The following is a 19,050-nucleotide window of genomic DNA, read 5'->3' on the forward strand; positions in this document are numbered from 1 at the left end:
TATATATGGGGAAAAGATAGAAAAAAGATGGTTGTAGTCTGTACTCAACATGTACAGAGTTTTTTTTTCTTTTCATTCCGTAAACAATATAGTATAACAATTATTTACACATCATTTACATTATATTAGGTATTATAAACAATCTAAAGATGATTTGAAGTATACAGGATGATGTACATACGTCATATGCAAACACTATGCCATTTTATGTAAGGGACTTGAGCATCCACAGACTCTGGTATCCTCGGGAGGTCTTGGAACCAATTCCCTGTGGATACCAAGGGCTGACTGTATCTCCATGATTCATTAGGCGAAAGGTCTCTTGGAACCAAGTAAAGGTCTGAATCATTGACTATGCCTAAATAAATACAGTTCCAAGTTCTAAGTACATAGCAGAGTTATAAAGTAGGCCTTATCAAACTGATTTTATGAATCAATTCCCATCATATGGAATTGTGATATTACCTGGTTATTTACAATAATTGTGCTAAAACATTTGAAAATAGTATGCCTTCTTAAATAAGCTAAATGGACAGCCTGTATTCTTTCACCAACCTCCATTGGCATAACTTAATTCTCAGAATCAAGAAAACTGCATCCCTACAGAGTTTGTTTTTGACTGATCGATACAGTGTCTTATGTCTGATCCTGTTTCTTTCTTCACTTTGGTTGCTAGGGAGAACATAATTAAATAAATGAGTGCTTTAACACTAGCACCTATACTGCAGTTCTGTGGTTCACAACCTTAATTTGAAGTCCTGTAGCTGTGGATTCAAGTCCTGTTTCTATCGCTCACTGTTTCTGTGACCTTGGACAAGTTCTGAGTCTCCTTTTCCTCACTTGAAAAAAAGTAGGACGAGAGTACTTACCTCTCCATGTTGACGTGAGGATTAAATGTGAAAACCCATGTAAAATGCTTAGCATAGTGCCTGACACAGAGCAAGAATTCAATATACAGGAGCCATTATTGTTATGTCAGTAACTTCTTGTTTCAACTTACCGTTATACCTTATTTTTCTTTTGTCCCAAATTGATGAATTTTTAAAAATTCCTAATTTCCACTTAGAATCTATCGGAAACTCCTAATTAATAGAATGCAATTTAAATGGATATATTTTATATATGCACACATTTTTGCATAAAATTATTTTATCAACAAAAGTGTTCATTTGAAGTCACATATTCAGAAATTATAAGCCATACACAACTTTCATGACCATCCCTCAGGGCTGGGCTGGTGTTTAATTTTAGATATTTTAGAGTGAAAAGAATCCTAGAGATCACTTAGTCTAGTTGCCTTTCACCAAATTTTTTTTACAGTTGAGGGCCAGGAGCCTGGCCCAAAAATACTTTCTGTAAGTGCAAAATTGCTTTGAAGTCTCATGTTCCATCTTAAAAAGTCATGGCATCCTGTTACATGATCTCCTTCTATTTGTCTTTAAAACACTGTGCTAAATCCCTTATAATATAGGGAAACTGATATTGTAGGGAGGATGCCAGGTTTCCTGCTTCCAGGAAGACTGGCTCATCACGGAGCATGCCAGCATGGGCAGAGTATATCTACCTGAACTCTCTTTTTCACAAAACCAGTCACAAGGTCCAGAGAAATGTCATGATCTGCTCAAGGTCCTCAACTCGTATGTCACCTTTTATCTTTCCCTTCAGCATTTAGTTCCATTCTAGACACCCAGAACATGCTGTATCTGGATCATTTGAGAGTCCAGATCCTAGTACTGGCATGAAAATGTGACACACCCAAGGGTGGGCCTGTACGTGTGTACATGTGTGTACCTTTGTGTGCACTCAAGTGAGCACATATGGCCATGTAGTATAGATCTCAGGACAGGCAGGAAGAGGTGGTATACCCAAAGATGGTTTTGTGTGTGTGTGTGTGTGTGTGTGTGTGTGTGTGTGTGTGTGTGTCTATCCAGGCATATGTGCTTGCTGAGCCTTCAGGTTTACTTCATTACTAGTTACATTTTGCATTCAACTATAAGCTCTGTTTCTGCTTGGTTAGACGTCAGAGCTAACCAAGTCAGCAGAGATCAGCCACTAGTTTAAAATCGCACACCCCTTTCCCATGCCAAGCTCAGTGTGAAGAAAACCCCAGCAGAGGAAAAAATAAAGAAATATATATAAAGTGGCAACTCTACTTCACTCCAGTTCACACCACCCATGAGGGAGCTCCTGCAAGGGCCACAGAGAGCTACACCCTCTGCATAACCACCAATTTTCTTCTAGGAAGTTTCAGGGTATTGCAGAAATTTAAAGTTAGCAATCATCTCTCATTTAAAAGGGGTAAGGCTGGCTAGCAACGTGGCTTATTTAGGCTCTCACACTGTTGGGAGCAGAGGAGGGATTTGAACTGATTGGCCAAATTCTCATTTGTCTCTAGTTAACACTAGAGAAGCTATGAAAAGTAGAAAAACACATGTCATTTCTAGCCGGCCCTGGCCCCTTAGACACAGAGGATATGCCTACCTCAGACTTTTGCCCAAATTAGTACCAGGCGGTAGTGATGGCAACAAGACATATACCCTGTGTCCCATAAGCGAAATCTCTTCTATGAGAATGATGGAGCTTCTTTTTCATACCCTATCTGTTCTTCTTGTGTATTCAGATTCAGAAAAATTCAAAAGTGTTTCTGAAAACTACAAAGTTGGAGTTCCATACACTGTGATCTGGGTTCATAACTCACCATGAACCCAGACCCAAGGAAGCTCAGAAGTTGTGGAGTCCCCTGACATGGCCCTGCAAGAAACCAAGCCCAGCACCCACCATTCAAAAAGTCTCGCTGTGTTTCTAAGACTTGATTGATGTCCTGCACCCAGGCCTGCTGGATGTCAGCGTTGGCAGCTTGCAGAATGACCCTCTCAGAAGTCTCTCGGTTCATGAGTGCAAACTTGCAGGGATCATTGTCCACATTCTCCTCCAGGACCAAGTAATTCATCTGGAAGAAAACAAGTTGATCCTTTTTATATTTAAGAGATTTTTAAAAAATCAGCAACATATTACTGTTCCTTAAAGTCTCTATTTCAGGACAAGCTTCCAAATTTTGCCCTGGATCTAGCAGGACAGTACTTAGGTTTTTGTCTCTGGGTGAGTGACACGGTCCCAGGGAACCTGCAGGATCATGCTGGAGACTGGCTCAGCCTGTTACCTCAGCTTCACAGATAATCACTGTCATTCAACCTCCATGACCGAAGGTTATTAGGCTGAAAGATCATGGTTCTGGATGTCACAACTCCAGTGCCTTGTCTTAGGGAAGCAGCTCCCAAGAACTGGGCTCTTCCTTGCCCCTTCATATCACCATTGGGATCCTCACCTTGATACTCCTTTTGAACATGTAGCCAGGGGTGAGGGATCCCTTCCTGAGCAGTTCACTGAAGATGACAATCTGCTCGAAGAGGAACACGCGCCTCTCTTTGGTCCGGGACTGCATGCCTGCATCCAGCTCAATCACATAGAATGTGTCCTGCTGTAGCAGCTTCCCCTGAGCAGTCAGGGTGCCCTGAAGGAAAGAGGGGCTGGGGTGAAGTGAATGAAAAATGGGGAGATGGCCACTGCCTTCTGGGTCCACAGAACCTCCCCATCTGGGGATATGGACAACAGATCTGACATCAAAATCCTCAGGGCCCTAGGAAGAGACTGAATTGGGACCCACCCACTCATCCAGGGGCTGACCTTGGCCACTTTCCTGCTCACACAAGGGCCCTGGAGGGAAAGGGAAAGCAAGCTGTGGAACCCCTGAGAAACAGCTCCAGGCAAATGCCAGAAGGCAGGAAGGTAATATTATTAGCAGAAAAGTCATAATCCTGGTCCTTCTTGTTTTTATTGAGAGGACAATGGAAAGTAGGTGACACTTGGAGCTACAAGTGGCCTTTCCATCCTCAGAGCTCTGAGAACTGTGCCTGCCTGGTGCCTTTGCAGTATGGGCCAAGGACCAAGGGCATTCTCATGGCCACCAACCTTGAACTCACTTGTAGACAAGGGAAGTGATAAAGGCAGGACCACAAATATTCGGATAAGTCACTCCCCTCTCTTCTTCAATTATTTTAGGATGGGGAAATTCTGCAATCTTAGTTTCTAGTTATAGGCCAACAGGTAAAGTTGGGGGTACTGTAGATAGGTCTCCACATTTTATAAGCTGGTAGATACTTTTCTGGGTTCTGTGATTCTTCTAAAAATGACTCCAGGGTGGGTGCGGTGGCTCATGGCTGTAATCCCAGAACTTTGGGAGGCCAAGGCAGGTGGATTACCTGAGGTCAGGAGTTCGAGACCAGCCTGCCCAACATGGCAAAACCCCATCTCTACTAAAAATATAAAAATTAGCTGGGTGTGGTGGTGTGTGCCTGTAGTCCCAGCTATGGGGAGGCTGAGGCACGAAGATCACTTGAACCTGGGAGGCAGAGCTTGTGGTGAGCCGAAATTGCACCACTTCACTCCAACCTGGGCAACAGAGCGAGATTCTGTACCAAAATAAATATACATATAAATTAATTTTTAAAAAATTAATAAAATAAAATAAAAATGATTCTAGCTACTAGGCCACCTGACACCTAACTGAGGAGGCAGAACCTTTTTGGTTTGTCAGTTTCTAATGAGATTTTCAGAGACATCTTCACAGCTTCAAAGGGAATATGGCCCAACCCAGAAAGTCTTCCCAGACTCTGTCAGAGCACCTTGCATTTCTATTGCTTTGCAACAAGAAGACCCTGACATCAGAGAGAGCAATCTGAGGGCCTCCTCTGAAATGCAGGTACTCTGTCTCAGGCGACAACTCTGCCCTTCGGCGCAAATGTGGCCATTCCCTTCATGTGATGCCTTATTCCAAACACTACCCAGCAGAGGGGTTATTTTTCTTTTGTGTTCCTGAGAGGTGCCTGCCCTCTGCTTGGATCATGGCTCCTTACTGCCAATGTCAGCAGCCAAACAGGCTTATCTCTACCCTGGTCCAGAGTTAATATTAAGCCAGTGACCAGCTAGCCAGGAAAGCTCTATTAATATTACATAAGAACCTATCATGGCTTATAGCTCGGCCAGCATCAAAGGGAAAGCCAAAGGATTTGAAAGTCGGGGGGAATTTAAAAGAGGAGGCTCTAACTTCTCTCAAGCTCAAAGCCATGGGCTGAGAGAACAGACACATGCTCACTGCCGTTCCCAGTTAGCTGAAGGAATGCCAAAAGCAGGTTCTGGTGGCTTGACAAAAACAGGAGAGAGCAGTGCTTAACTTAAAAGCTTGATTCCGTGCTTGTGTGTGCCCTTACATGGACGCACATACACGCACATGCACATGTACAACATAGCTCCTGTGAAGTTTAACTTGGGGCAGACAGCACAATCAGATGCCACTCCTCCTGCCAGTGGTCACTTCCTCCAGAGACCCAGAGAAGCAGTTAGTCTCCTGTTCAGAAAACAAGGGGTCTTCAAGGTTGAAGAGCAAAAGGGATCTCTTGGTTTGTTCAGTATAGCCTCCGACCTGATGTAATGCCAAGGGAAAAAGTATAAAACTCCACCCAGTATGACTCAAGAAAAATGGTTAAGAACTCAGTGTGTATCTGCCGAGTAACCCTGCTTATGCTAATGCCTCCGGCCTGCTTTGGAAGATCAAGAGCTTATGAAAAACGCACAGCAAAGAAAACCATCCACATAGTTCCTGTCACAGCAAAGCATGAAAACCAGACAGGGACACATGGGATGGACTGGAAGGGCAAGCAGGAGAAGAGAATTTGGCTCAAGAATGTCATGAATCCAATGCATGAACCTAAACTTAAATACACTATCCCCTAAATTACTCATACAGTGGTATGAGTATGAGTCAACTATATATCTGTCTTGTATCTATTCCATTCCAGTGTAGCCAGAAAAAAAACAAGCCATTTATTTCTTAGTTATCTCAAATTCTAGGAATCCCTTTGTCCCAAAAAAGGAATAATGAAAGCTTAGGTTTCGGACCGCTGGGAAATAGAAGATACACATCTTTCTCTAAAGGGATCAATAACTACTAGGTACCAATCAATAATTGTGTCAGTTCCAATTTTATCATATTAATCTTAAAAACATATTATGTGTGGCTAATTTATTAGGTTTGGATATACATTAATAACAGTCAGTTATTCAGTTTAAATTAGAAAGTCAATTTGCTCTTCAAAGGTCCACTGTTATGGGCTGAATTGTGTTTTCTCTCCTTCCATGCCCCTCATCAATTCCTATGTTGAAGTCCTAGCCCCTAAAATGCCAGAATGTCAGCATGTCACCTTAGTGGGAAATGGGGTCTTTACAGAGGCAATCAAGTTAAAGTGAAGAGTCATGCAAGTGAGCCCTAATAGAATATGATTGATGTGCTTATTAAAAAAAAAAAAAAAAGGAAACAGTTGGGAGCGGTGGCTCATGCCTGTAATCCCAGCACTTTGGAAGGCCGAGGCAGGGGATCACCTGAGGTCAGTTCAAGACCAGCCTGACCAACATGGAGAAACCCTGTCTCTACTAAAACACAAAAAATTAGGCAGGTGTGGTGGCGCACACCTGTAATCCCGGCTACTTGGGAAGCTGAGGCAGGAGAATCGCTTGAACCTGGAAGGCAGAGGTTGCGTCGCCATTGCACTCCAGCCTGGGCAACAAGAGCAAAACTCTATCTCAAAANTTTAAATTAGAAAGTCAATTTGCTCTTCAAAGGTCCACTGTTATGGGCTGAATTGTGTTTTCTCTCCTTCCATGCCCCTCATCAATTCCTATGTTGAAGTCCTAGCCCCTAAAATGCCAGAATGTCAGCATGTCACCTTAGTGGGAAATGGGGTCTTTACAGAGGCAATCAAGTTAAAGTGAAGAGTCATGCAAGTGAGCCCTAATAGAATATGATTGATGTGCTTATTAAAAAAAAAAAAAAAAAGGAAACAGTTGGGAGCGGTGGCTCATGCCTGTAATCCCAGCACTTTGGAAGGCCGAGGCAGGGGATCACCTGAGGTCAGTTCAAGACCAGCCTGACCAACATGGAGAAACCCTGTCTCTACTAAAAACACAAAAAATTAGGCAGGTGTGGTGGCGCACACCTGTAATCCCGGCTACTTGGGAAGCTGAGGCAGGAGAATCGCTTGAACCTGGAAGGCAGAGGTTGTGTCGCCATTGCACTCCAGCCTGGGCAACAAGAGCAAAACTCTATCTCAAAAAAAAAAAAAAAAAGAACTCTGGGTCTTTCCAATCTCCTTGGAATTTTGACTTTGGTTTGGCCAAATGCTCTGTAACTTCTTATGACCTCCCTACTGCTGGACTTCCTAAAGAGATGCAACTTCCAGGACTGTGAACCAGAGGGGCCCAGGCATGAAGGCATAGTGGTAAGTGAATGAAGGAGGCAGAGGCAGGACACAGGGCTTCGGAGGGAGGAAGCCGCAACAGCTTGGACTCCTACTGTCCTGGAGAGAGTGGGCTTAGACGCATTCTTTTTTTTTTTTTTTTTTTTTTGAGACGGACTGTCGCTCTGTCGCCCAGGCTGGAGTACAGTGGCTGGATCTCAGCTCACTGCAAGCTCCGCCTCCCGGGTTCACGCCATTCTCCTGCCTCAGCCTCCAGTGTAGCTGGGATTACAGGCGCCCGCCACCTCGCCCGGCTAGTTTTTTGTATTTTAGTAGAGACGGGGTTTCACTGTGTTAGCCAGGATGGTCTCGATCTCCTGACCTCGTGATCTGCCCGTCTCGGCCTCCCAAAGTGCTGGGATTACAGGCTTGAGCCACCGCGCCCGGCCGCTTAGACGCATTCTTAAAGACTCACCTCGAAGCCCTGCAGACGTCCTAGATTCATCATGTCATTGCAACGTTTGGGAACAAGGCACATTAACTCCACTGCTTTCTGTGGGAAAGAACAATCGTCACTCAGAAGGGGGAACCGCACTCAGGCAGGAAGCTCTTGGTAATTCAGTGCTGGAAAACAGGAACTTCATCTCTGGTGGCTCCTTTATTCTAGGAAGGGACGCTGGTTCCTGCTGTCCACTCAGAGAGTATGGGGCTTTCTGTTCCAGAGAGGGGGTGTTGGTCCTCAGCACAGGGGCTCCATGTCAGTCACTGAGCATATGTTGGGGGAATATTACTCAGCTCCTCCTTTCCCTACCTTCCTGTTTTTGTTCATCAAGTCCCTTGCCTTCTCAGATTTTTCTTCTCTCTGTTGCTTCCTGGCTGCCCAGGCAACAGCTTAGCCTGGCTTGTGAGCCACTAGAGGTCTTAAACTAAAATAATCTGTCAGAATGGTCTGTAACCTCTCTGGCTTAAAATAATCCCATGGTAACATTGTCTCAAAGGACTTCACTTGGAAGTAGTCTGCAGGGTTTGGATAGGGAGGTGAAAATGGAATACTTTATATGTTTGACTCAAATAATACTTGCCTTCACGAATAAAATTGCATACTGAGGCTTTTGTGCAACTTACATCTAATCTCTGAAGGGTATTAAGGGGCTACCCTTTCCTACTATGTGTCACCAGGAACCTAAAGAACAGTGGGGCTAAGCTGTAGTCCACCCCAGGACAGATGTTATCGAGCTCTAGGAAACACTGTGTTAACACTTGCCATTCCTCAAGCAGGTACAAAGCTGTTTGCAAGAGCCTCTTACTGTCTGAGAGGGGTGCACCTGGATCCATGGTCTTCCTGAGACAATCTTTTCCCCTCTAGAGAGAGATAACCAATATGGCCCCTAAGAACAGCAAGCATTACAAGCAGAAAACTCACCTCGATATCTGAGCACTCCAAACCAGCCTTCTCACTGTATCTCAGGAAGTCCTAACAAGTAGGGGAAGCAGGGGAGTGTGGGAAGGGGTAAAATTAGTAAAACAGCAGGGAAACAACTTATCATAAAAATACAATAACACCCTGGAGACTTTCCCTCCAAGCAGAGGTGCAATGGTTTCGAGTAGCTGAGAAATGAAATTATGAGTCATGTAAGATGTAATAACAGAGAGAACTCCCAGAATATTCAAAATTTCTTTTTCTTTTTTCTTTTCTTTTCTTGCTTTCTTTTTTCTTTTCTTTTCTTTTTTTTTTTTTGAGACAGAGTCTCACTCTTTTGCCCAGGCTGGAGTGCAGTGGTGCGATTTCAGCTCACTGTAACCTCTGCCTCCCAGGTTCAAGCAATTCTCCTGCCTCAGCTTCTTGAGTAGCTGGGATTACAGGCGAGTGCCACTACACCCAGCTAATTTTTGTATTTTTGGTAGAGACGGGTTTTTGCCATGTTGGTCAGGTTGGTCTCGAACTCTGACCTCAGGTGATCCACCTGCCTCGGTCTCCCTAAGTGCTGGCATTACAGATGTGAGCAACTGCACCCAGCCTCAAAATTTCAAAGCTATTGGAGAAGGAAGAGTGAGAGGGAGGGAAGACGGAAGGAAAGGGGGATTATGACAAGAAAGGAGAGAAAGGAAAGTTAAGTCTCTCTTTCCTATTTAGCCTCCGAGTTCCATAAGATGAATCAAGTTAATCCATTGTTTAAAATATAATTAGGCTGGGCACAGTGGCTCATGCCTGTAATCTCAACACTTTGGGAGGCCGAGGTGGGAGGATTGCTTGAGGCCAGGAGTTGGAGACCAGCCTGGGCAACATAGTGAGACCCTGTCTCTATGAAAAAATAAAAAATTAGCCAGGCATGATGGCATGCACCTGTTGTCCTAGCTACTTGCAAGGCTGAGAAGGGAGGATCGCTTGAGCTCAGGCATTTGAGGCTGCAGTGAGCTATGACGGTGCCACTGCACTGCAGCCTGGGTGACAGAGTGAGACCCTGCCTCAAATATAAATAAATATATATAATATTTGATATATATTGATTATATATAAAATATATTGATTTTATATATAAAAAATATATATAAAATCAAATTTTAGGTATTACTAATCTAAGGTTCCTAAGCCTTGCCTTTCCCTTTCTTTCTCCCTTGTAGTTCACTCTGATTTTATATTCTTATTATTTTTTAAAGGTATCATTCAATGATTGAGACCAAGTAAGAATGTGAATTGAAAAAGGAGAATCAAGTAACAATCCACCTTAAGGGCAGGAAGAACAGTCATGCAGTTTATCTGGGGGCAAAGCTGATGGAGTAACCAGCAGTCAGATAAAAGTTCCCACGTACCTACCACCCCTCCCACAGTTCACAGTCCTTTGGGACAATGTGGTGGAGGCAGAATGCCTAACGCTACGCTAACCTGCTCTGAGCCTGAGGGACCCTTCCCCAGCCCTGACCCAGGCTCCCAGCTTCTTACCTTGAGGAGCAACTGGTATTTTGTTATTCTCTGAATGGGCTTGATGAGGAAGTCACTCAGTGTCAGCCTCTGATTTATCTCCTGTTTTACCTCCTGAAACACAGGCAGCAATATTAGAAGAAAAAGGAGCTGAAGAACTGGGGTGCTCCGAATCAGGGTTCAAAGGCATAGAAGACAGGTCTGCATGTTTTCCAATGAAGCTGAAGAATCTTTAAGCAATGTGAGAGGTAAAATTGCTCAGAGGACTGTTCACTTGTTATGAACAACACGTAACACACATCACCACTGGCTTCTTGCCTTCCTCCCATGCTTTTACAGTGAGTACTTCCACACCTTGGTCTTCACCCCAGTCCTGGGAGACAAGTTGGAGGGGCTTTATCCTCTCCACTGCTTCAGGGCAAAGGCAGGGAAAAGGGGCTTCTCCTTGACACACAAGCCTATGGAGCAGGGCCCTAAACTTAGATCTCCCAACACTCAGCTGAGTGCTCTTTCTAAGTGATGGTGCTGCCTTTCTCCCCACAAAATCAATCCTCCCAGGCTAGGCCAAGCAGAGACTAGGAAGTGGCTGCAAACCCTTCAACCAACAGAAGGCTCCTCAGTAAGTGGTCCCTGGGGGACTGGTGGGTACAATCTGCTCCAGGGTCACTTAAGAAGAACTGGAGCTTCTTAAACTGTCTGTGTGTTCAGGCTTATTCTGCAAATAGGGGCTTCTCAAATCAGAACCCAGACTGGGCCACCTCAGCTCCTCTCAAGTGAAGGTGCTTATGAGAATTTAGCTAAGAAGTTGCTTTCTCCGTTGTGGCAGCTATTCCTGCCATGAAGGGGTCAACAGTGCTGTGTGGGGGTCACCTATGGATGGATGATGTCTGGTATTTCTGAAAGTGGCTGTCTTGGCCTGAGTTTTCCTCCCATCCCAGTTCAGCAAAGCCTGCACAGCTTACCTCAAAGTAGGTGTCATACTCAGCAACGATGTACTCTGAGCGCGGCTTATTCTGACAATACCACACGTAGATATGTAGTTTCCGTTCCTGAAAGAACAGAGAGAGACATGCGGACAGTCAGCCATCTTGTGCCTTTTGTTCAATCTCAGAGTGCCGTGCTGGCCTCCACGTGAACAAAGGACAAAGGCACACCTGGGGAGGCACCAAGGCAGCTGAATCTCAGGGATATAAATGTGGTGGGCAAGAGCCACTTTCCAAATCGCCATGGTGGTCAAAAAAACAAACAAAAAAACTCAGAGAGGGCTGAGAAGGAAAGTCAGTCAAGGAAGAGCAGAAGAGAAGAAATTTTATTTACTTTTCTTCTGAGACAGCGTCTCGCTCTGTCACCCAGGCTGGAGTGCAGGGTGGGGCCATCATGGCTCACTGCAGTCTTGACCTCCCGGGCTCAAGCGATCATCTTGCCTCAGCCCCCCAACAAGTGGCTAGGACTATAGGCATGTGCCACCAATCCTGGTTAATTTTTAAATTCTTTGTAGAGATGGGGGCCTCGCTATGTTGCCCAGGCTGGTCTCAATTCCTGGGCTCAAGCAATCCTCCCACCTTGGCCTCTTGAAGTGTTGGAATTACAGGTGTGAGCCACTGTGCCTGGCCAGGATTTTAAAATGAATATAAATGAGCCTAGTGAAGGAGTTGGGGAGGAGGTGATGGGAGACACTCACATGCTTAATAAAGAGCTGTGCCAATCTGTCTTGCTCCTGGATACACTTTTCCAGTTCCGCCAGGAAAAAACTAAAAGGAGAAAGGGGATAAGAGAAGGAAGCCACATTATTCAGAACTGTATTATTTCTCAATAATAAGATGAGTGACAGAAGACTCCCCCCTAAGCCCTACCCCTTGAGTCAGATGCAGGAAGAGGACGCAAGTCCTGGGTTCCCAGGACACTGGATCCTCGGGGCAGCGTTAACACTTACTCCTTATGCCAGTCATAAATCTGATGAATATTTCCAAACACGATTTTGTCCTTTCCTCGCATATCCTCAGGAACACCCTTTTCTTCTATTCTCTTCATGAAGCCCTGCAGCAGCAAAGGCAATTGTTACTAGCAATATTTTCAGAGGAAAGCTTTCTGGGCCGTGCCACACACCACAGCACCCCTGCGAGCCCACACTCTCTGCGTGAGTTTGAGGACAAATGCTTCTATGGTTTCTCACTGTTCAACCAGGTCTTTTACGCCCGGTGCAGAGCAAAGGACAAAACTTTTATGAGTTTCAGGATCCCCTTCTTTGTCTCCAGTCCCCTTAAGCAGAGCACAGAAGAAAACAATAAGCTGTCCCTCCTCCTTCTCCCAATCCAAGTTAATCAGGTCTGTAAAGGCTCAGAATTAGATACATCTGGCCTAGAAGTAAGTCTTAATATGCTAATACTTTATAGTCTATAAAATGCGATCATACAGAATTTCATTTTTGGTTTAACATCAGGTTTGGAGGTTGGACAGGTAGCATTATCTCCATCTGACAGACAAGAAAACCCAGGCACCCGGGTGTTGGAAGACTTGTCCCATAATCGCACCGATGATGTCTGAGTTCCCTGCAGTTCAGCCTCCCAGTCTCCAGATTCCCTCGTCCTCTACTCCTGGGCTGGACTGCGTATGGAAGCTGCTGTACCTCTTCCACCCCGCCAGCCCCACAAAAAGACAAGAATAACTTTTCATAAGTTAAAATTTAGGTCTTCTATGTGCCTGGTTAATCTGTTTATCCAAGGTTCACGTAAGCAAATACAAAACCCTAAGTCAGCAGATTTCACAGGATGGGGACTCAGGCCAAACGTAAGGAAGCAGCAGGCAATGTAGGCATATACTTTTTAGACTTCATGTTCTTTCAAGATGATTAACAATAGGGCTCTAAGTCACTCAAATTAGCCATTTATTTTCTCAGGTTTTTTTTTCATCCAAGTGTCTAAGTTCCTCGTAAGTGAATCCCTACAGAGCTAGAGTTGTTTAATTTACTACCAAGTTGACCCTTAACTGTGGACCTGTCAACCTTGCTCATTGGTGGGTTTTCCTTTTATCTGTGTTTTTGCTAGCTATCACACGTATCCTTAAAATCTGTGGAAGTGTATAAGCCCTAAGATTCCACTAAGAATGACCTGTTTTATGCCTGTGTGGCTCATAGCTCTGAAGAATATATGTCCACATAATTAAACATAAAAGAAAAGCTCTTAAGACAATAGCTTGGTCACCTAAAACAAAGTGGAATGAGTTCCACTCTAATCAAGAGGCTCCCCGAAATGCTATAACATTCGGGCCCCTACCTCCCTCTAAATAGCTTATTTCAAGGGGAAAAGAAAAATATTGCCTACATATTCTACTTATTACCATTTTTATTTTCATTTCTGCAAGTGCTCAGACAGTAAAGTACATGTAATGTAACCATCAGAGTAAAACACCTTAGCCTAGGTAGGGTCCAATGTGCTTCTGGTTGGGTGACCACAGACCCACCTGGAACCCTCTACTTACCTCCACCACAATCCCCAGATCCTTGACATAGTCTTTCTCTGTCTGTACCAGCTCATTCAGGACAAACCTGAGCAGGAGATTAAGAACAATGAGTGTTCCTCTTCATTGTTAAGCCAAAAATCTTCACTTAAGTTCACAGAAAAGTTACTTTGGCACCTTTATGACAAGACCCCCTAAAACACCCACATTTATCTCCTGGGGAAAATGTTTACGGATGCTTTCCCTACAGGAGGCCCTACTGAAGGGCTGAGGACACCAAGGTCAGAAAGGACGTCCCCAGGTGACATACAATAGTCACACAAAAAACGACGCTCAGCACCTAGCATTCTTCTTTCTATTTTTCACGTGTTTCTCCCTCACCTACAGCTGAACAATTATATAGACAGAGGGCAGAAAGAATGACAACCATTTTGGCAAAACTGAGTTCTGAAAGCTTTGAGGCCAGGGTCGGCAGGGGATAAAGATGAGACTTTTCTTCCTTCATTTCAGCTCCATTCTTCACTTAACAAGAGGAGAAAGACAATTTGATTACCAACCTGTAAGTCCTCCAAGACATGGATAGATACCAAGTGAAGCTTTTAAGATATGAAAGTTGCAATTATTCAGATAGGTATCCATGGTAACTGGCCTAGAAGATCCCCAGTCAAGGCCAGAAAGATGGACTGCAGACACACCAACATCATACCTTTAATGCATCCCTACCTTCTCCAGGATGCAGGATTTAACAATTACAAGGACATTTGCTCTCTTGGTTTCTTTCTTGTTAATTCTTTCTACCACTTACTATGTGTCACTTCCTTCATGTGGGTTTTCCCATACTTATAATAAGGTAGCTATTGTAAAGCCTATTTTATATAAATGAAAATGCAGAGACAGAAAGATTAGGTAGCCTGACCATGATTATAAAGTGAGTAGCAGAGCCAGGATTTGAACCCAGTTGTGTAAGAGTCCAAAGACCATGCTCTTTCCCAGCAGCCCACTGCCTGGTAAACTACTCTGACTGGCTCTTGGGAGTCCCTGAAGCCTCAAACCCAAACACTCTTTCTGTCTTTTGTCCAGATGCCAAAGAGCTTTACATAAAATGCTAATAGTTGTGCACAGGGGCAGGGTGGTGCTGTGCAACCTGCTGGAGTCAAACTCTTCCAATCTGATTGGAACGAGTTTTGCCGGGGACCACACAATTGCATTTTGGGCCCAAGTAGCAGAAGGGATAAAGTTTTGAGATGTCAAAGTGGGACCCCAGCACAAGGGTGGTAACCATTTTGAACCCAGGAAGCAATTCATCTGAAATTCTTGCTCCGTATAGCCCCAGAAGCCACCACATTCCTGGGGCGGGGGCCTCTGGGCAATAGGGAGGAAGCAGAGGAACACACGCTTCTTTATCAGTGCACCCAGCACTTCCAACAGCTCCCTCTCCAGCACAGACAATCGTGTGTTTTAGGCCACAGGAAGGAACTGGCAAGGCCAAATAAAAGCATTTAAATATATCTTTACCATGGCCCAAGTTACTGCCTAGTAGAAAGTGGCAAAAGAAAACCCACAGGAAAGTTAGAGTGGGAATGTGGGTCTGGGAGGGCCCTCTGGAGATGAAGTCCAGCTCTCTGTCTCCAAGCGATATTTTTATCCTAAGCTATTTGCTGACAGATGAGGACTATCTTTGGCTTCTCAGCCTCTAGAGAAGGGAACTGTATTAGATGCTGCTAGTGGACCTGTCATCTCTTCCCTTGAAGGGTTAATGAAGTACCTGGGGAGACCATGACATATTAAAAGACATTCTGAAAAGTGACATCAGGGATTTAAATTGCAGGCATCGCAAGGCAGTGCACAATTAATTGCCAAATGAACTGACAACAAGGCATGTTTTTCATGATAAGTTCTTATTAGTAGAAGTTATTTACAAACAAATGTTATTCTTTGGTCCAACGAAAATTATTTCAGCTACAGGTTAGAACCACTACTAACCTCCTTTCACAGGGATAGGGAATGGCTGGTCTTCTATAGATTCATTGCACCGGCTGTTCTCTCTCTTGAGAACACTTTTTCTCTATGGCTAATTCCTTACCTCCCCCAGTCATTGTGCAAATGCCAGGGCCATTTAAAATTGCAACATGGCCTCATTTTTTCTCTGGATCTCCCTTACACTGCTCTATTTTTTTTTTCTTTTTCTTGTTTCCAACATACTACATAATTTATTTTGTTTATTGTCTGATTTCTCCCACTAGAATTTAAACTTGCCATGAGAGCAAAGACTTTTGTTGTTATTATTTGTCTTATTCAGTGATGTATCCCACTGATGGTATATAACTGGTGTTAGACCGGTATTTGTTGAATGAATGACTAAAACTTGAAGACAAGTAACTCCATTCTCAACTTTTTTCTTCTCCTGGACAAATGACTATTTGTGTTCATCTTTTCTCCATGGAGCTCTCATTTAACCCTTTGATGCCCTGCTGCCATCTTCTGGATTGAGTCTTGGTTCGCTACACCCCTCAGCCTCTGGCCCCACATATGGTTAACAGTGAAACACCTCTACACCACCCTTTCATCATGACCATAAAGTCCAGCAGGATAGAACAAGGATGAGATATAGTAAGAGGAATGAGATACTCTAACAGCTGTATTTCCAGGATAGCTCAGGATGTGAAGAGGTGTGGATTTTGGCAAGAATGAGAAGAGGGAGAAGAGATGAGTGAAGTGGGCAAAAGAGACAGCAAACTTTTGTGGCCTGTTGTATCTGGACAATGGCTTAAATGACTGCTCAAAGGCCAGTTCAACCTACATGCTCAGAGTAGTGACTGGCTTTGCCCAGGGTCACTTGCCACCTCAGAGGTCACCTTCCTGACTTAAGCTTTGCTTTGGCTTGACAAAGGACTAAGACATCAGCTCCAACATGACCTCACCTGTGTAACAACAACCTGAGAAGCTAAGGAGACTCAGCTTTGTGCAAGTCCTAGGAAATTTCCCTTTGGGGATGGCATTTCTCAACCTCTATCCCATTTACCAACTTCTTCGGGTTCCCCTTGAGTACTCACAAAGCTGAGTGGGTAAATATGGAATTACAGGATTTACATGCTACTTGTTCATCTCCACTAAGAAGTGATATGATAGCCCTGCTTTCACACCAGGCCTTCACTGTGATGTTCTCACTTTTGTTTCCTAGGAAACAAAAACTCATAAATAGACACTTCGTACATTTCCAGGTAACAGAAGGACCTGGCCTCACTTATTTTTGCTAGTTTTCCTGTCTGTGGCCAGGCTAAAGGAGTGATGAATTTGAGAGAGAGAGGCAGGCTAATTAACAACAGGGAGGGACCCTTCACACCTGCCTCCCCAATTCTTGCTACTGCTGAGCTGTGTCTAAGACTCATCAGCAGCTCTGCTTCCAACATAGAGCCAAACCCTAAACAAGAAAACAAAAGTTGGCCAAGTGCGGTGGATCCTGCCTGCAATCCCAGCACTTTGGGAGGCTGAGGCAGGAGGATTACTTGAACCTAGGAGTTCCAGACCAGCCAGGGCAACAAAGCGAGACTCCATCTCTGCAGAAAATAAAATAATTAGCCAGGTATGGTGGTGCATACCTGTAGTCCCAGCTACTTGGGAGGCTGAGGCGAGAGGATCCCTTGAGCCCAAGAGGTCAAGGCTGCAGTGAGCTATGATCATGCCACTGCACTTTAGTCTGGGTGACCAAGCAAGACCTTGTCTCAAAAAAAAAAAAAAAAAAAAGAAAGAAAGTTTTGGAGGAGTTCTGCTTTTGCACTAGTGGTATCTGGTATATTCTTGATCAGTTCAAATAATAGATTGACTTCATATCAACATAGATAACTCTTGCATAACATGGGATTGTTCTGCACTATGAATTATATTTTACCACTAACTATTCAAAGTGGAGAAGAAGTTCTCTTGGAACTAATCCCAGAAACAGATGCAAAATTAAAACCTTTGGAGAAGGAGTAGAGACGGGACCTGCTTGGTGGTACAACAGCTCCTTCCTCTACATATAATTTTCCTACATTTGGGGAAATGTTTTCTTAGGTGATCACTATCAGACTTTCTGCCACGGTCAGAGATTCTCTGATTCTATAGGCCCTCAGTAACAGTCTCATAGTTTCCTCAACTTTGCCATTTTCCTTTTATCACCTTGTTTCAAATTTCTAACAGACCTATAACCACACTTTGTCAGTAATAGCTGCTATCTCACAGAATATACTTCAGCCTAATCTTCAATCAAGTCAGTGCCGAAGTGGCTCAATGTTTATCAGTGCTACGCTGCACAGATCTGACTCTTAGAATGAATGATGTCAGTGGAAACAGCGTGGGGAACCCCTCTCGAATTCTCCCCAACCTCTGCCCATTGTCCACCACACTCACATATGCACCACAGGGAGAAATCTGGGGAAGCCACTTACATCCTGCCTCTCAGGGCCTTGGCTTTCTGTTCTTCTTCTGGGTTTCTAGGAGGTGTGGGTGGGGCCATCCCCTCATTCAGGCAGCCCGCAGGGTCTTTCAAGCTCCCCCGGTATGAGCCTCCTTCTAGACTCTGAAAAGAAAGAATAAACAGCCTTAGAAAAGTGTACTTTGAAAAGTCATTTGGAATCCCTGTGTCCTCCCAGCCTAGCCAGAGACAACATGGAAAATCAGTAGCCAAGGCTGTTCTCACCAAACCACCGTGAAGCACTGGGAGACCAGAGACTTTATCCTCCTACAGCAGGGAGCCCAGAGCTGCCCCCTTCTCAGGCAACCAGGATGTAACTTGGCATCTATGTGCTGCCAATTTCTCAGACATAATGAAATTGTCAAAGTGACTATCTCTAGGTAAGAGCTCCAGAGGTAATGCTAACGATTGCAATTCTATACCAAATATGCAGTTACAAAAAACAAGTGAAAAGGGCGAATGTGGTACCATAGAGGGAACTAAGGGTAAAAGAACCTAAATTTGAATCCCAGATCTGCTAGTTACTGAATGATTTATGTGAGATAGCTAACATTGTTCCATGCTTCAGTTTTTCTCAGTTTTCAAATTAAATCTTCCCTCTCTGCAGATTTCTAAGGAATAGGCAGAGATAATAGCTGTACAACCCCTTTGAAAAGTTAAAAATGTCCTATGATGATGAGGTTTTCCCCGTCCCCATGGATGGAACTATTAACAATAAAAATACTCAAAATGGAGTCAATCTTAACACCTTTACAAGTGTCCTGGAAGAAGGATTACACAGTGACATTTAGCATTTCATTATGTAAATTGGCAGGAGTAGTGTGGATACACAGTAAGGCTGGAGAGTCAGGTCAAGTTGGGCAACTGTAAAACAAATAATGGGAGACTAATCTAAGGCTATTCTTTATTATTATTATTTTATTATTATTATT

At 44.0% G+C, this 19,050-nt stretch overlaps 1 protein-coding gene across 15 annotated transcripts in view; it reads right to left on the reverse strand.

Annotated features, from left to right (window-relative positions):
* Positions 1-19,050, reverse strand: part of KALRN (kalirin RhoGEF kinase) — a 684,488-nt gene that overhangs the window by 26,428 nt on the left and 639,010 nt on the right. For all 15 annotated transcript variants that reach the window (XM_017855309.1, XM_017855307.1, XM_017855308.1 and 12 more), the window contains 10 exons: positions 18,093-18,223; positions 13,687-13,753; positions 12,143-12,246; positions 11,891-11,960; positions 11,172-11,258; positions 10,231-10,323; positions 8,713-8,763; positions 7,765-7,842; positions 3,326-3,511; positions 2,779-2,950 (listed from right to left, as the gene is read on the reverse strand). In XM_017855309.1, the coding sequence (XP_017710798.1) occupies positions 2,779-2,950; positions 3,326-3,511; positions 7,765-7,842; positions 8,713-8,763; positions 10,231-10,323; positions 11,172-11,258; positions 11,891-11,960; positions 12,143-12,246; positions 13,687-13,753; positions 18,093-18,223 (1,039 nt within the window). The remainder of the gene's footprint in view (positions 1-2,778; positions 2,951-3,325; positions 3,512-7,764; positions 7,843-8,712; positions 8,764-10,230; positions 10,324-11,171; positions 11,259-11,890; positions 11,961-12,142; positions 12,247-13,686; positions 13,754-18,092; positions 18,224-19,050) is intronic.

This window comes from Rhinopithecus bieti, unplaced genomic scaffold, assembly GCF_001698545.2.
Source record: "Rhinopithecus bieti isolate Rb0 unplaced genomic scaffold, ASM169854v2 scaffold_39586, whole genome shotgun sequence".
Lineage (NCBI taxonomy): Eukaryota > Metazoa > Chordata > Mammalia > Primates > Cercopithecidae > Rhinopithecus > Rhinopithecus bieti.